This window comes from Phascolarctos cinereus, unplaced genomic scaffold, assembly GCF_003287225.1.
Source record: "Phascolarctos cinereus isolate Bilbo 61053 unplaced genomic scaffold, phaCin_HiC Scaffold_3;HRSCAF=262, whole genome shotgun sequence".
Lineage (NCBI taxonomy): Eukaryota > Metazoa > Chordata > Mammalia > Diprotodontia > Phascolarctidae > Phascolarctos > Phascolarctos cinereus.
In genome coordinates this window covers 256,972,131-256,987,087 of record NW_027555736.1, presented here as the reverse complement: position 1 = coordinate 256,987,087, position 14,957 = coordinate 256,972,131, and the positions used below count along the sequence as shown (strand labels likewise).

The 14,957-nt window shown below is 40.5% G+C and overlaps 1 protein-coding gene across 4 annotated transcripts in view; it reads left to right on the top strand.

Moving 5' to 3' along the window:
• The first annotated feature begins 480 nt into the window (after window positions 1-480).
• Window positions 481-14,957, top strand: part of TEDC1 (tubulin epsilon and delta complex 1) — a 77,882-nt gene continuing 63,405 nt past the window's right edge. For 2 of the 4 annotated variants that reach the window (XM_020974861.2, XM_020974858.2), the window contains exons 1-4: window positions 481-669; window positions 776-866; window positions 4,761-4,963; window positions 11,276-11,428. In XM_020974861.2, coding sequence (XP_020830520.1) covers window positions 529-669; window positions 776-866; window positions 4,761-4,963; window positions 11,276-11,428 — 588 coding nt within the window. In that variant the 5' untranslated portion in view covers window positions 481-528. The remainder of the gene's footprint in view (window positions 670-775; window positions 867-4,760; window positions 4,964-11,275; window positions 11,429-14,957) is intronic. The other 2 variants (XM_020974862.2, XM_020974860.2) reach the window with 1 other exon arrangement.

The following is a 14,957-nucleotide window of genomic DNA, read 5'->3' as shown; positions in this document are numbered from 1 at the left end:
ATAGTGCCAGGCACTGTGCTAAGTGCTTTACAATTACTTTGACAACAACATGGCGATGTAGGTGCTATTATTATCCCCATTTTACAGATGAGGAAACTGAGACAATTTAAGTGATTTTTCCAGTGTCACACAGCTATTGTGTCTGAGGTCCTGACACTTTATCCACCGCGCCACCTAGTGCCACAAGCAGTGAAATACAATGAAGTTGGTTGGAGCAGAGCTCTAAAATTCTTGGGAATGGGTATGGCTTTGACAACAGGGCTTAGTCAGGGCAGCTCGTGCTCGATGCATCCCAAGACCCAGCGACCTCTTCCGTAGCTTCTCAGCAAGACCTTTCTCCAAGACCTTCCAAACCTGTTCCTAAACTAGTGGCCAGGCCCCTTGAGAATTTGTGGCCGTGATTGGTTCGCAGCGTTAGGGGCGGGGACAAAGTTTTCATCTAGGGCCGGTGATTGGGGGAAAGAAAGTGGGACGCTTTGATTGGGCGCGGTGATTGCGGAAGGAACCGCGGGCAACTGGTGGTTCTGGATGGGGCTGCCGGGCCTGCGCCCGCGGGAACGCTCGGGGCCCGGGGCCCTTCCCAGAGCTATCTCAGCGTTGAGCCGGGCCTTGCGTGGAAGACCCAGGCCCGAGACCTTCCGCAAGGCTAAGTTCGACCTCCCCGAGGCGGTGAGAGGGGGCGGGTGCCGAGAAGGCTTGGGGTGCACCCGCCTGGGGGATGGGGAGGGCGGGGGCAGCACCCCCAGGCGCACCCCTGACCGAGTCTGTGTTCTAGGTCGCCGAGCTGTGGTCCCTGCTTTTCTCCCTCCTCTGGCCCGTTCATCAGGAGGGTGCTGTGGCCCCTGGGGATCCTCCTGAGGCCCTCGGTGAGTAGCGACCCCCGCCTTTTCCTGCTGCTGCTTCCCCTGCTCCGTTCCAGTCGGTGTACCCAGAGAAGCAGGTCCCTGCCCTGCGCCGCCTGTCCTCCTTGCCTAGTCATCATTACGCCTGGAGGGACTGAGCGGATCTAGCCATTCACCTCTTTCTCTTCACCGTCAGAGAACTCACTGTGTAGGGAAGATAAACAAGCAAGAATGTTTAATTAAAACGTCTAACGTTTGAGCTTTTAAAAAATCAATTTCAGTAGTACAAATGGGTATGTGTGTATATGCATATGGAACTCATAATGGCATGCAAATCCAGTATTTTATTAATTATTCAACAGTCCATCTACAAGCATTTACCTTGCACCTGCTCGTGTGCCAGGCATGGTGTGAATGATACAAATACTCTCAAGAGTATACATTTTATCAAGAGAGATAACATAAGTAAGTATATGCAGAATAAATACAAAATAAATATAATGTAGTTACGTGCAAGGTAGTAGGAAGGGATGGCACTAACATTTGGAGGATCAGGAAAGACTTCCCTGCTATTCAATGTGATACTTGACCTGTATTTTGGAAGAAGAAAGGGATTCTCTGAAATGAGCCAGAGTTTAATTTTTGATTGCAAAGCAATAGGAAGCCACTAGACTTAGTTGAGTAGGAGGAATCACAGATTCAGGACTTTGGAAACTGTGTAGAGCAGAGCTGGATGGCACAATGGATAGAACTCTGGGCCTGGAGTCTAGAAGACCTGAGTTCAAATCTGTGCTCAGACATTAGCTTTGTGATCCTGGGCAAGTCACTAAACCTTGCTTTGCCTCAGTTTCCTTATATGAAAAATAAAGATAATAATAGCACCTACTTCTCAGGCTTATTGTGAGGATCAAATGAGATAATAATTGTAAAGCATTTCGCACAGTGCCTGGCACATAGTCAATGTTACGTTAATATCAGCTATTATTATAGTTTATTAATCCAAAAAAGGTGACCAAGAAGGATCAGTTAGGCAGGAAAACTGAAAAGGATCAGTCAGACAGATAGGAGAACTAGGAGAGAGCAGTGTCATGAAAGCCTAGAGAAGAGAGAGTGGTCACTGTGTCAAATGTTGTGGAGATATCAAGTAGGATGGAGTAGTGTTATGAAAACTCAGAGACACTATCCAGAAGGAGATAGTGGTCAGTCATGTTGAATATATCCAGAAGTTCGAGGAAGATAAAGTCTGAGGAAAAAACCCATGAAATTTGGCAATTCAGAGATTGTAACTGGTAACTGGAGATCATTATCATCATCATCATCATCTTCATCATCATCACCAAGCATTTATTATCATTTATGCTGTGCTAATTGCAAGACATACATAAAACAGTTTCAGTTGAGTGATGAGATCAAAAGGCAGATAGAAAGGTTTGAGGATTAAGTGAGAGGAAGTGAAAACAATGAGGGCATATAGCTTTTTCTAGAAGCTAGAGTGAGAAAGGAGAGATATCTAGGTTAATAGCTTGTGGGGCCTATGGACCAGTAAAGGATGTGGAGACTAGGCATATTTGAAAACAATTGAGAAAGAGCCAGTAAAGAAGAGGTTGAAGATGAGAGAGGGGGCAATGATTGAGGGATCAGTCTGCTGGAGAAGATGGGGAGGGGATGGGATAGGCACATGTAGAGAAGCTGACCTTGGCAAGAAGGCACACCACATCATCTGATTGGAGGAAAGGCGAGAATAGGAGATGTAAAGGGGGTTGAGGTCAAAAAGAAGAGAGAGCTCAAATGGCTTTAGTTTTCTCAGCAAAATGAAGTAAAGCAAGGCTTTCAGCTGAGAGGGTGGAAAAATGGAAAGGAGTGGGAAGTCTGAGGAGAAAAGAGAAGGCTGGGCATACTTTGTGTGGTAAGATAGGGAATTGAGGAACAAAAGAATTGATTTGGTACAGGGTGAGAGGCCAGTTGAAGTTAGCTTGCCTATGTCACAAATTTGTAATTCTTAGTTAACCTTCAAACTCCATTCAGCATCAGGTAAGTAGGGAGGGAGGAAGTGGATAGTGAGAATAATCCAGTTGGAAGTTGGCAAGGAATTCAAGGTAATTCAAAAGTAGAGGATAGTGAGGAAGTGAGCTTGGTTAACTGTAGGAACAAGATTAAGAAGTGGGAAAGTGAAATCAGAGCAGGAATAATGGCCTAAGAAAATATTGAGGAGTGGAGGCATTGGCAAAGAATAGGTTTAGGAGGGTAAGGCATAGGGAAAGATGGAAAGATAGGTGCTTATGGTAAGATAAAGGGACGTCATAATTTTTGATTATTGGAACTAATGTTAAAGGGCAGGAGCTGGGGAGATGAGGAAGACAGGGAGCCGGTACTTAACTCTTTGAGAAAGGAGGGAGAATGACTTGGTTGCTGGTAGACTATAACAACTATGATTTGTGTTGGGTGAAAAGGAAGAGAAGAAGGTACAGTGGGAGAAAAAGAAGTATTCTAATTTCCCCTTCTGACAAGTATGACAGGGTTTTGGGAAGAGAGAAAGTTTGTGCTGTTGAGGATGGTCAGGAATGCTGTATTGTCTAGGGGGTTAGGCGCTAAGGAGGGGAACCATGTCTCTGTAAGTACAAGTAGGTGGAAGGAGTTTAAGAGAAAGAGGTCCAGAATGAAAATGTCAGTTCCAAAGGACATAGTGTCTGTGCAGACGTGGAGTCAACAAATGGTGGTAGCCAAAAAAGGTAATGGATCTGAGTCTATATTAAGGTGTCCAGTATAGTATCCAGTACTAGGGAGGTTATAGTTTTGTTCTGCCTTGGTCAGATCACATCTAGAATATTATGTTTAGTATGAGGAAAGTAATGGATAAACTGGAGAGGAGGCTTCCTAGGGTAGTGAAGGGCCTTGAAGTCGTGCTATGAGGACCAGTTGAAGGAACTGGGATGTTTATCCTGGAAAAGAGAAGACTTAAGGGGAAGCGATAGATATTTTCAGATATTCAGACTGTCAGATGGAAGAGGGATGAGACTATTTCTCCTTTTTCAGAGTACAGAACTAGGAGCAGTGGGTGAAGGTGTAAAGAAGAAAATTTGGGGTTGGTAACTTTACTAACAATTTGAGATCTCTCAGTATAAGATGGGCTTTCTGGGTGAGTAATGGGTTCTTTACTGAAAGTCTTCAGACAAAGGCTGGATGACATATGTTAGAGGAAATTCTTGCTCAGGTCCAAGTTGGAAGGGAGGAAATAAGTATTAAGTGCCTACTGTGTGTTAGGCACCGTGCTAAGTACTTTATGAATCTTATCTCATTTAATTCTTATAGCAACCCTGAGAGGTAAGTGCTATTATGAAATCCATTTTACAGTTGGGGAGACTGAGACAGACAAACATTAAGTGACTTGCCTGGGGTCATTCAAGTGGTAAGTGTATGAGGCCAGATTTGACCTCTGGTCTTCCATACTCTAGGCCCAGCACTTTAGCTGTTGTGCCCATAGCTGTTCCAGATAATCTTTGAGGTCCCTTTCAATCTGATGACTCCAGAATCATTCCATTATGTGATTCTAAAAAGGAAGGAGCAAGTTCAGACCCTGCAACCAGGGAGCTCCTAGCTTGGAGTATATGGATGCCTTTTATATTAAAAAGATAAAGGATTTTACAAGGCTGAGTTTGATATGTACAAAATCCCAGATAAGGATTTCAGAGGACACGATCACTTTGATAGGCCAGAGAAGACTTAGTAAAAGAGATGGTCCAGATTTAGACAAGAGGAGGTAGAACTAAGTAGAAACACTGAAGTAGAGATTCACCATGTGTTGTATAGTGAGGTGGTGAGGAGACTGTTCTCTCAGGGGCATAGGGTAGTAGTAAGGGAAGGAGAGAATATGCTGGATTGATCTGACTTGAATTTATGTTCTCTATGTCCCCCTTTCAGAGGGCCAGATCCGTTTTGTAAAGTGGGTACTGCACTGCTATGGCTATGGGAGACGACATTTTTACCAGCTTCCTGAAGTTGGCTCTCATGGCAGTTATGAGCTGTTGCTGGCCTTCTCTTGGCTACTTGTATACCTCAGCCTGCCAGAGAGGTTTCTGTACCTAAACTGTGTATACCAGGGTGATGATGCCTGGATCTGCTCGGTGAGTCCACATTCTTGGGGGTTGGGGACTATTTGGGCATGGGAGATAACTGGTTAGCATTGACTGGCTGCTGTTGACATTTCTTCCCTGATCTGCAGGGAATGGCCTGCCTACTTCTTCCTCCTGTCATAAGTTAATATTTCCAACCTGGGATTTTCTTTTCCTAGGCTCATTGCATAATGGGAAACAGACTTCTGGCTTCTTCACACTTCTTTCCTCCAGTCTTGGAGTTAGCAACCACTTTGAGTGATTTCAGTGCTCCTAAGTACAGGGAAATAAATAGGATTAAAGCAACAGATATCAGAAAAGTTACACAATTTCATTATACCTCACAAATTATAATAAAAATCCCTCTGTTCCTGGAAAGTGGAGTTCAGTCTGATCATTGCTCATTTAACAAAGTGTCTGCTACGTACAAGGCCCTCCACTGGTCTTGTTAATCAGGTGTATCCAACCCTGTGCATCTTTTTATTCTTCCCCAACATTCCTTATCTTCTTTTAGCAGATGGTGACTATCTCTTTTTAAAAACCTGATTAAAATTGGATATATTTTTGCTTTTTAAGTTTTTTTAACATTTTAATTTATTATTTATTTTTCACATTTTTATCTTTTTAAATTTTGAGTTCCAAATTCTCTACCTCCCACCCCTCTCCCACCCACTGAGAAGATAAGCGATATATTATACATGTGACATCATGCAAAATATATTTCCATATTAGCCATATTGCAAAAAAGCAAGAAAAATAAAATGAGAAAATTATACTCCAATTTGTGCAGTTCATCAGTTTTTTCACTGGATCATTGTGTTGATCAGAGTAGCCAAGTCTTTCACAGTTGATCATCATTACAACATTGCTGTTACTATGTACAGTGAACTGGTTCTTCTCACTTCACATTGCATCAGTTCATATAGGTCTTGCCATGTTTGTCTGAACCTCCCTCCTGGTCGTTTCTGATAGGTAGGACTCCATTTCTGATATGGTAAGACTCAATCATAATCATATGCCACAGCTTGGTTAACCATTCCCCCAATTGATGAGCATCCCCTAGATTTACAATTGTTTGCTACCACAAAAAAGAGCTGCTACAAATATTTCTGTACATATAGGTCCTTTTCCTTTTTGTTTGATCTCTTTGGAATGCAGACCTAATATTAATATTGCTGGGGTCTAGGGTAGGCACAGTTTTATAGCCTTAGGGTCTAGTTTGAAATTGTTCTCCAGAATTTTTGGGTCAGTTCACTACTTCACCAGCAGTTTGTTAGTGTACCTATTTTCCCCTCATCCCTTCCAGCATTTGTCATTTCTGATAGTTGTGGGGTGGTACCATCAACAATGATTTAGAGCGTTTTTTTTGTGTAACTATAGATAGCTTTGATTTCTTCTGAAAACTGCTTGTTTTATCCTTTGACTGTTTACCAATTGGGGAATGGTTTTTATTTTTATAAATTTGACTCAGTTCTATACTCAGTATATATTTGAGAAATGAGGCCTTTATCAGAGAAACTTGCTGTAAAATTTTTTGTTATTACATCCTAGCCTATGGTATCTTAACATAATGTAGTTTCCCTGATTAACTCTTTTAATTAGGCCTATTTTTGCTTTTGCTTTAAAGGTCTGAAATAATGATTACTACCCCTGCCTTTTTTACTTCAGCTGAAGGGCAGCTATGTGGCACAGTGGATAGAGCACTGGGCTTGGAATCAGGAAGTTCATGAGTTCAAATGTGCTCCAGACACTTACTAGCTGTGTGACCCTGGGAAAGTCACTTGACCCTGTTTGCCTCAGTTCTTCATCTGTAAAATAATCTTAACAAGGAAATGGCAAACTGCTCCAGTATCTTTGCTAAGAAAACCACAAATGGGGTCACGAAGAGTTGGACATGACTGAACACCACACTTCAGCTGAAACATATTAGATTCTGCTTTAGCCCTTTATTTTAACTCTGTGTGTCTTTCTATTTCAATTGTCTCATTTTTTGTTTGTTTGTTTTTTATTTGGTTAGGCAGTGGGGTTAAGTGACTTCCCCAGAGTCACACAACTAGTAAGTGTTATATGTCTAAGGCCAGATTTGAACTCAGGTCCTCCTGAATCCAGGGCTGGTGTTCTATCCACTGCACCACCTAACTGCTTCCAGTTGTGTCTCTTGTTAAAAACATATTGTTGGAGTCTGATTTCTCATCTATTCTGCTATCTACTTCCAGTTTATGGGTGAGCTAGTCCTATTCACATTCATAATTATGATTACTAACTGTATTTCCCTCCATCCCATTTTCTTTTTCTCCTGTACCTTCTCAAAAGTCTATTTGCTTCTAACTGCTGCCTCCCTTAATCTGCTCTCCCTTTTTTCATTCTTCCCTCTCTTTTTTCATCCTCTTCTTCTCCTATTTTTCATATAGGGTATTTCTCTATATATACACAACTGAGTATGTATATGTATTCTTCCCTCTTTTAACCAATTCAGATGAGAATGGAGTTCAAGCATTGCCTGCAGCCCCCCTCCATTGTAAAAGCTATGTGAGAAAATTTGCCCCATTTTACCTTTCTCTTCCCTTCTCCACCAGTGCTTCCCTCCCTCTCCTCCTTTTTTTTTTTTGGAGATCATTCCAACATAATTGATTCAGGCAATTCTAGGTTGCCTGCTTTTCCTTTCCTTTAGCTTTCTTCAGCTCCTTTCAGTTGGGTGCTACAGGGTGTTTATCTGCCTGGGGCCCCCTGCAGTGTTGTCTCCCTCATTTCTGCTAATGCATTGGGAGATTCCTTTGTGGTAGAGTGCCAAGGCACCTGGTAGTTTTCTGAGGTGATTTCCACTGGTTCCTCACCCTCACTGAGGCACTGGAGGTCCAGCTGTTGGTGTTTGCCTTCTCTACCACCTGGGCTTCAGGATTTCTTCACAATTGGAGGCTGCAGGGCTCTGACAGCTCACCTGGTGTTGGGTTAGAACCGTAAGGCCGGGGCTTTAGGAAGCCTTTAGGTTGTTTTCTTCACCTCCTTTCAGATGAATGCTGCAGGGTACTTATCCGCCTGGGGCCCCTTGTAGTTCTGCCTCCCTTATTTTTGCTGAGGCACGGGGGACCCGTTTGCTGGGCTGCTCCCTGTCTTTCTTCTAGTTCAGTTGTTCCAGGGTTTTTTTCTGGGGTGATATTTTCTGGGTTTTCAGAGGTTGATAGGGGAGAGTGAGAGCAACTACCTTTTCACTCTGCCACCTTGACTCTTGGAAGGTCTTCTTGCCAGTTCTGTTTTTTAAGGTATTATTTTCTTCAGTATTTTTTTGTGCCTATTTTACCAAGCTGTTAATTCTTTTTTCATAATTTTCTTGCATCACTTTCATTCCTTTTCTCAATTTTTCCTCTACCATTTTTATCTTTTTAACTCTTCCAGGAATTCTGGTTAGATTTGAGTTCAATTAGCATTTTTATTTGAGGCTTTTCTGTAGCTGTTTTCATGTTATTATATTCTTAGTTTATGGCTTTTTCTTCCCTGCCACCATAGTAGCCTTTTATGGTTAGATTCCTTTTTTCCCCTCTTATTTTCCAGCGTCTTTCTTCATTTTGAACTTTTAGGTTAAAATTGGGCTATGCTTGTCTAGGTGTGAGGAGGCACTGTCCCAATCTTAAGACTTTTTGTGCTGTTGTTTTCAGAACTAGTTCTGGGGATCTATGAGTTTTTGGTGCTTCCAGGATGATGTGATCCTGTGACATCTGTGCTCTGATCTTTGTCCAGGAAGGGTCCAGTCCTTGCAGCCACAAGTGCTAGCGCTTCTCTTTGCTATGGAACTGTGACCAAAGCCCCTGCTCTCTTGTGACAGGCCACCAGTGCTCGTCTTTGCCCTGGAAATGCAACCCAGAACTGCATAAGGGCAATAGAATTGTCATACAGCTCTAGCTCTACCCAGTGACAGCAGAAGGTCCTCAGTAACATTTTTTCTGCCCAGTTGTCCACCTCCTTACCATCCCTGGGCTGAGAACTCTTGAAGTTACTACTGCTGCAGCTGCTGTTGCCACTGCTTCACGTAGACTCTGTACAAGCCTCCATGCTGGTGTCACAGACTTCTGTGACCTCCTGGTCAGAAAAAGTCATACTCTGACCTTTTGTTGATTGTGTTGCTTTGATGTTTGATTTGAGGTTATTTTAAAGCTGTTTAAAGGACAGTGTTGGTGGAGTTCATCTGGGTGGCTGCCCCTAATCTGCCATCTTAGTCAGATGGTGAATCTTAGGGAGCATAAAAGACTGAAATGAGATTTATCTATTATAGACCAGCATCAAGACTTTGTATTCATTCAATGTCTTCCCTCTTTGTAAAGGACTTTCCTAGGTATTTCCTGTTGTCTGAGCTCCCGCTAAGCTCTTTGTCTTTTCTCACATTTCTTCTCATCTCTTCTTCCTTTGTTTGTTTCCCACATGCATGGATAGCTCTTTTTAGGTGTCCAGTGGACATTTGGGCTTTACACATACTTATCTAGGGGTAAAGGGTTGGGGGTGGTATGAGTGGCCCAAGCCAAGCTGGATGGGTGCAAAGTTTTGAAAAGAGTCTAGATAAGGGCAATCATGGGCAATTGGTCCTGATGATACCCTGGAAATGGAATCATTACACTATTCCAGAAAGGCTTCTAGCTCCCAGGTTCTTAGATAGCTTTGATTTGGTCTAGGCTTTCAGGTGTTGGTCTGCCCTTCCTGGGGTGCCAGGAGATGCTCTCTATTCAGGGTTTTGGGGAGAACTTATCTGTGGAAACTTCACTGCAGGATTTGTATCTTCTACCTTTTTCTTCCCCTGATGATACCGTTTCCCAGCTTTCTGGACATGCTCTTTCAAGGACATAACTGTTTTACTGGGATATAAGTGAAACATTCCTGAGGCACACATACACTGTATACAGGTGAGGTAAGTTGAGCAGTCTCCAGTACCTCTTTTGTTTTGGTGCAGGTATTTGCAGGTATTTACTTTCATGTTTCTCTGTCGTCTTGGCACAGGTTGGAAGCATTTTTTTTTAACCTTGCTCTCTCACTTTCTTCTTGGAATTCACAGAAGAATAGAATCTCACAGCTGGAAGGGACCTCAGAGGTTAGGTGGTCCAGCCTTTCACCTGAAAGCATGAATCTCATTTGTATAGGCAAAAACTGACCTGGCAAATCTAGTGGCTCATGTCTGACGTTGGAACAAAGTGAGATGCTTTTGGTCCATTTAACCAGTGAACAATAGTTTATATAGACAAAGCAGGGGAAGGACATTCAGAGCAGGGAAAGGATATTCACTGAAGATATATCTTTGATCTAGCTTAGATAACTGTTTCTTGCTGTTGGTCTAAAGCCAGAAAACTTAGGGAAGGGCTCCAGCCCATTGTGTTCTCTCTGCTCTTGAACTTGAGATGATGAAGCTATCTCAATGGTCCAAGACAGTTAAATCTTAAGAATAGTTTGATATCTTTTAAGGAAAAAACTCCATGGTGTAGGACCTTAGGCTGTTGTTTCCACCACACCATCTGTTAGCATCCTTTACAAGTATTGTCCGTTTTCCACATAAACATTTCCAACTACATGGAACTCACCATTTCATGTGGTGTTACACGAACATTTTGGGGGTATATGGGATATTCATGGAGGACTAGCACCTTTACTGTCAGGGTGTGTGTAGCCTTTTCAGGGTTGTTCATCTTCCTTTGGTGTTTAACTTTGCCCAACTCTGATCTGTGGCTCCAACAAGCTATAGCGTGCACAGCAGTCACACCCCAGTAAAACCATCTCAGCAGAAGGGTTAAAGCAGATTGAGGGTAATCAACAGGCCTCAGAACTGTTGGTGAGTTAGGGTGAGTCTGCTGCAAGCGTGTGACGACTTCCCCCTGCCAGAATGGGTGGATGAGAACAATTTATTCCATTAGACGTGAAGGAGGCTGGAGCAGACACTTGAGAGTGCTTAGAGCTTGGTCAGACACTGAAGACATCTAGTTCATCCACTGTGTCCTGGGTCATTGTCAATCTACCTGACTTTTGTCTTGCCACAGACTCTGAAAGAGACAGTGAGGCTGATGACTTTGTGCAGCTCTGCCTCACTTAAATCCAACTCATGTATGAGTCAAGACATCACTTGTGATGTCACTGGTTCTCTTCACAACAAAGGAAAATAGCAACAGCATGAATATTTCTGTTCTTTTGCCTTCTCTTTCTCCTCTTCTGTCGTGTGTGTGTGTGTGTGTGTGTGTGTGTGTGTGTGTGTACATGTGTGTATGTACATGTACATGTGCATGTATTGATATATCCTGGAAGAGCATTGTTAATGTGACATTATTTTGAGAAACAAATCTACTGTGTTTTCAGTGTAAGGACCTGGCCAGTTATCCAGTCCCATTGGCCCTTAGCTGTAAGGGAAGGGTAGACATTCGTTATGTTCAGTGGCTGCTTGGGAAACTGCGTTTCCAGTGGCGGAGTTTGTATGCCAGCCAGCAAGAACAATGCACCCTCCTGAATAAGGTAAGGATTGGCCTCCGTATGACTCACATTATGTTAGCTTCTTTCTATATTTTCCTTTTTTCTTAAATAGTTTTTTATTTTTGTTATTCTGGACTTGACAAGTCACTATCTCCTTCTAGATACTCTCATCTCTAGGTTTTTGTGACTTTGCTGTCTCCTTATTCTCTTATCTGTCTCACTACCCCTTTTCAGTCCCACTTACTGGCGTGTCTATTACAGCCCTTAATTATCAGTATCCTCCAAGATTATATCCTTTTCCCAATACAATCCTTTTTTTCACCCCATAATTTTTGTTTTACCATCATATCAAAGTCAATTTAGCCACACCCTCTGTCTATATGTATTCCTTCTAACTACCCTAATAGAGATACAGTTTTTAAGAGTTATAGGTATCATCTTCTCTTGTAGGGATGTAAACAATTTAATTTATTGAATACCATGTTGTTTTTTTTCCTGTTTGCCTTTTTGTGCTTCTCTTGAGTGTTGTATTTGAAGATCAGATTTTCTGTTTAGCTCTGGTCTTCAGGAAAGTTTGAAAGTCCCCTATTTAATTGAATGTTCATTTTTTTCCCCTGAAAATTATGCTGTTTTGTTCAGTGATTGATTCTTGGTTATAACACAAGCTCCTTTGCCTTCTGGAATATCATATTCCAAGCCCTTTGATCTTTTAATGTAGAAGCTGCTAAGTTCTGTGCAATCCTGACTGTGGCTCCTTGCTACTTAAATTGTTTCATTCTGGCTGTTTGCAGTATTTTCTGCTTGACCTGATAGTTCTGGAATTTGGCTACAATATTTCTTGGAATTTTCATTTAGGAATCTCAGGAGGTGATTGGTGAATTCTTTCAATGACTATTTTACCCTCTGGTTCTAGGATATCAGGGCAGTTTTCCTTGATAATTTCTTGAAAGATACTGTCCAGGCTCTTTTTTTGATCATGGCCTTCAGTCCAATAATTCTTAAATCATCTCTCCTGGATCTGTTTTCCAGGTCATTTGTTTTTCCAATGAGGTGTTTTATGTTTTCTTCTATTTTTTCATTCTTTTGATTTTGTTTGACTGATTCTTGATGTCTCATAATCATTAGCTTCAGCTTTCCCAATTCTAATTTTTAAAGAATTATTTTCTTCAGTTAGTTTTTGTACCTCCTTTTCCATTTGGCCAATTCTACTTTTAAACGAATTGTTTTCTTCAGTGGATTTTTTTCCCCATTTGGCCAATTCTGGTTTTTTTCCTTTTAAAAAAATTATTTTTAACATAAATACTAAAACTTAAATATACAATAAGAAAAAAAAATTATAAACTTAAATACAAAAGAAAAGAAAAAAAAGCATTGCCCAGTGAATAGTAGAATGTGAGAGGATTCACATTATACATCAATAAATTTCCATTTCAAGAAAGCCTATACGCATTGCATTCTGAGCTGTCCATTTTTTCTTTACTTCTTTGTAAGTTTTCTTTTGTTTTCTGCTGTGCACTTTTTACTTTGTTCTTTCCACCCCGCTTCTTCTCCCACCCCTAGGAGGGCTACAGTTGAGTGCGGATACATATGTGTATATGAATGTATGCACACATACATATACATACATATGTATACACGCATATACATATACATACATGTATTTATACACACACAATGTGTGTATATATGCCTACATATACATATATAGACATACTCATACATATCCTTAGGTATCTATAATCATAATCATATATGGGCATATACATTCATATGCATCTATGTAAGACTATACTTTGTTTGTTAGTCTTCTGTTTCTCTGAGGGTGGATAATATATCCCTTCATAGGTCCAAGTCTTTCCATATTTTTCTAAGTCTACCAACTCATCATTTCCTATACCGCAGCAATATTCCAACCTTATACTATCTGGTTATTTTAAATAGTCTAAAACAATATTAATTAACATGGCTGACATATAGTGTAGTTTCTCTTTTTTCTCTTTTGATTAAATGTTTTTGCTTTAACTTTATCTGAGATCATGATTACTAGCCCTGCTTTTTTTCCCTAATAAATTCTATTCCTGATCTTTATTTTATGTTGTATCTCTTATTTCCCATCCTTCCTGACTCCTCTACTTTACTTCTGTCTATTACCTTGTCCTCCTGTTACTTTACCCACTCCAAATATCTCTCCTTTATCCTCTCCCCCTAGCCGGAAGCTCTTCCCTTATCCTCTCCCCCTTTCCTATCCCCTTAACCTTTTATTTCTTTCTAAATTTAGAAGACTTTTACTCCCTTATGGATATATATATATGTATTGTTCCCTTTTTAACTCATTCCCAATGAGAGTAGAGTTCCAGAACTACCAGCCCTCCTCCCCCATCTAATTCCTTTGTGTCAGTTCTTCCTCTCACACCCCAGCTGTCTATGATAATTACTCTTTTTACGTTTTCCTAGATGGTTTACTTTTTAGTATCACATCATACTTAGCTCTACCTCAGTCTTTCTTTCAAACTACCCAATTACTAATAACACTCTTAGACATGGGATTTACATTTATCGTGTAAAAAGTAAACAGTCTGTCCTTTTTGAGTCCCTTGTAATTAATCTTTGATATTTACCATATATTTCTCATGGTTCTTGTATGTCACATTTTCTACTGATTTCAGGTTTGTTTGTAATAAAATCCTGACAGTCTGGCAGTTCATTAAATTTTTTCATTCCAGATTTTGCTTAACTGCTGGGTTTGATATTTTTGGCCACAATCCCAGTTTTTTTGCTCTTCAGTATATAGTGTTCCAAGATCTGCAGTCTTTTAGTTTAACCGCTGCTACATCTTGTGTGATTTTAATTGTGGCTCTGCCATATTTGAATTGTTTTTTTTCTTGATGGTTGTAATATTTTTCTCCTTGAGCTAGGGGTTTCAGAATCTAGCTATGAAATTCTTGTATGTTTTCCTTGTAGGATCTCTTTCAGGTGGTGATCGGTGGGTTTTTTCTATTTCTACTTTCCTGTATTGTTCTAACACTTCAGGACAATTTTCTTTAATTATTTTTTGTATTATCGTATCAAAATTCTTTTTTGAATTGTAGTTTTCAGGTAGTCTGATTATTCTTATTTTTCCTCTTCTTGATCCATTTTCCAGATCATTTGTTTTTCTTATGAGATATTTTACTTCTATTTTTTCATTCTTTATATTTTGTTTTGTTATTTCTTGGTGTCTTATAATTTCGCTGGCGTCACCTTGTCCAATTCTAATTTTCAAGGAGTCATTTTCTTTCTTAAGATTCTGGATTCCTCTTTCTAATTGGTTGACTTTCTTTTCATAATCTTCTTATTTTTCTTGAATTGTTCTTATTTTTAAAAAAATTTTTCCTTAGTCTCTCTCATTTGATTTTTAAAGTCTTTTTAAAATTCTTCTGTGAATTCTTTTTGAACAGGTGACCATTTGATGTTACTCTTTGGGGTGGGAGAGGCTTTTTTTTTTGCTTCAGTGTCCTCCTATGAAGAACTATCTCAGGCTTCTCTATTCCCATAATAACTTTCTATGGTTGAATTCTTTCTCTTTAGCCTG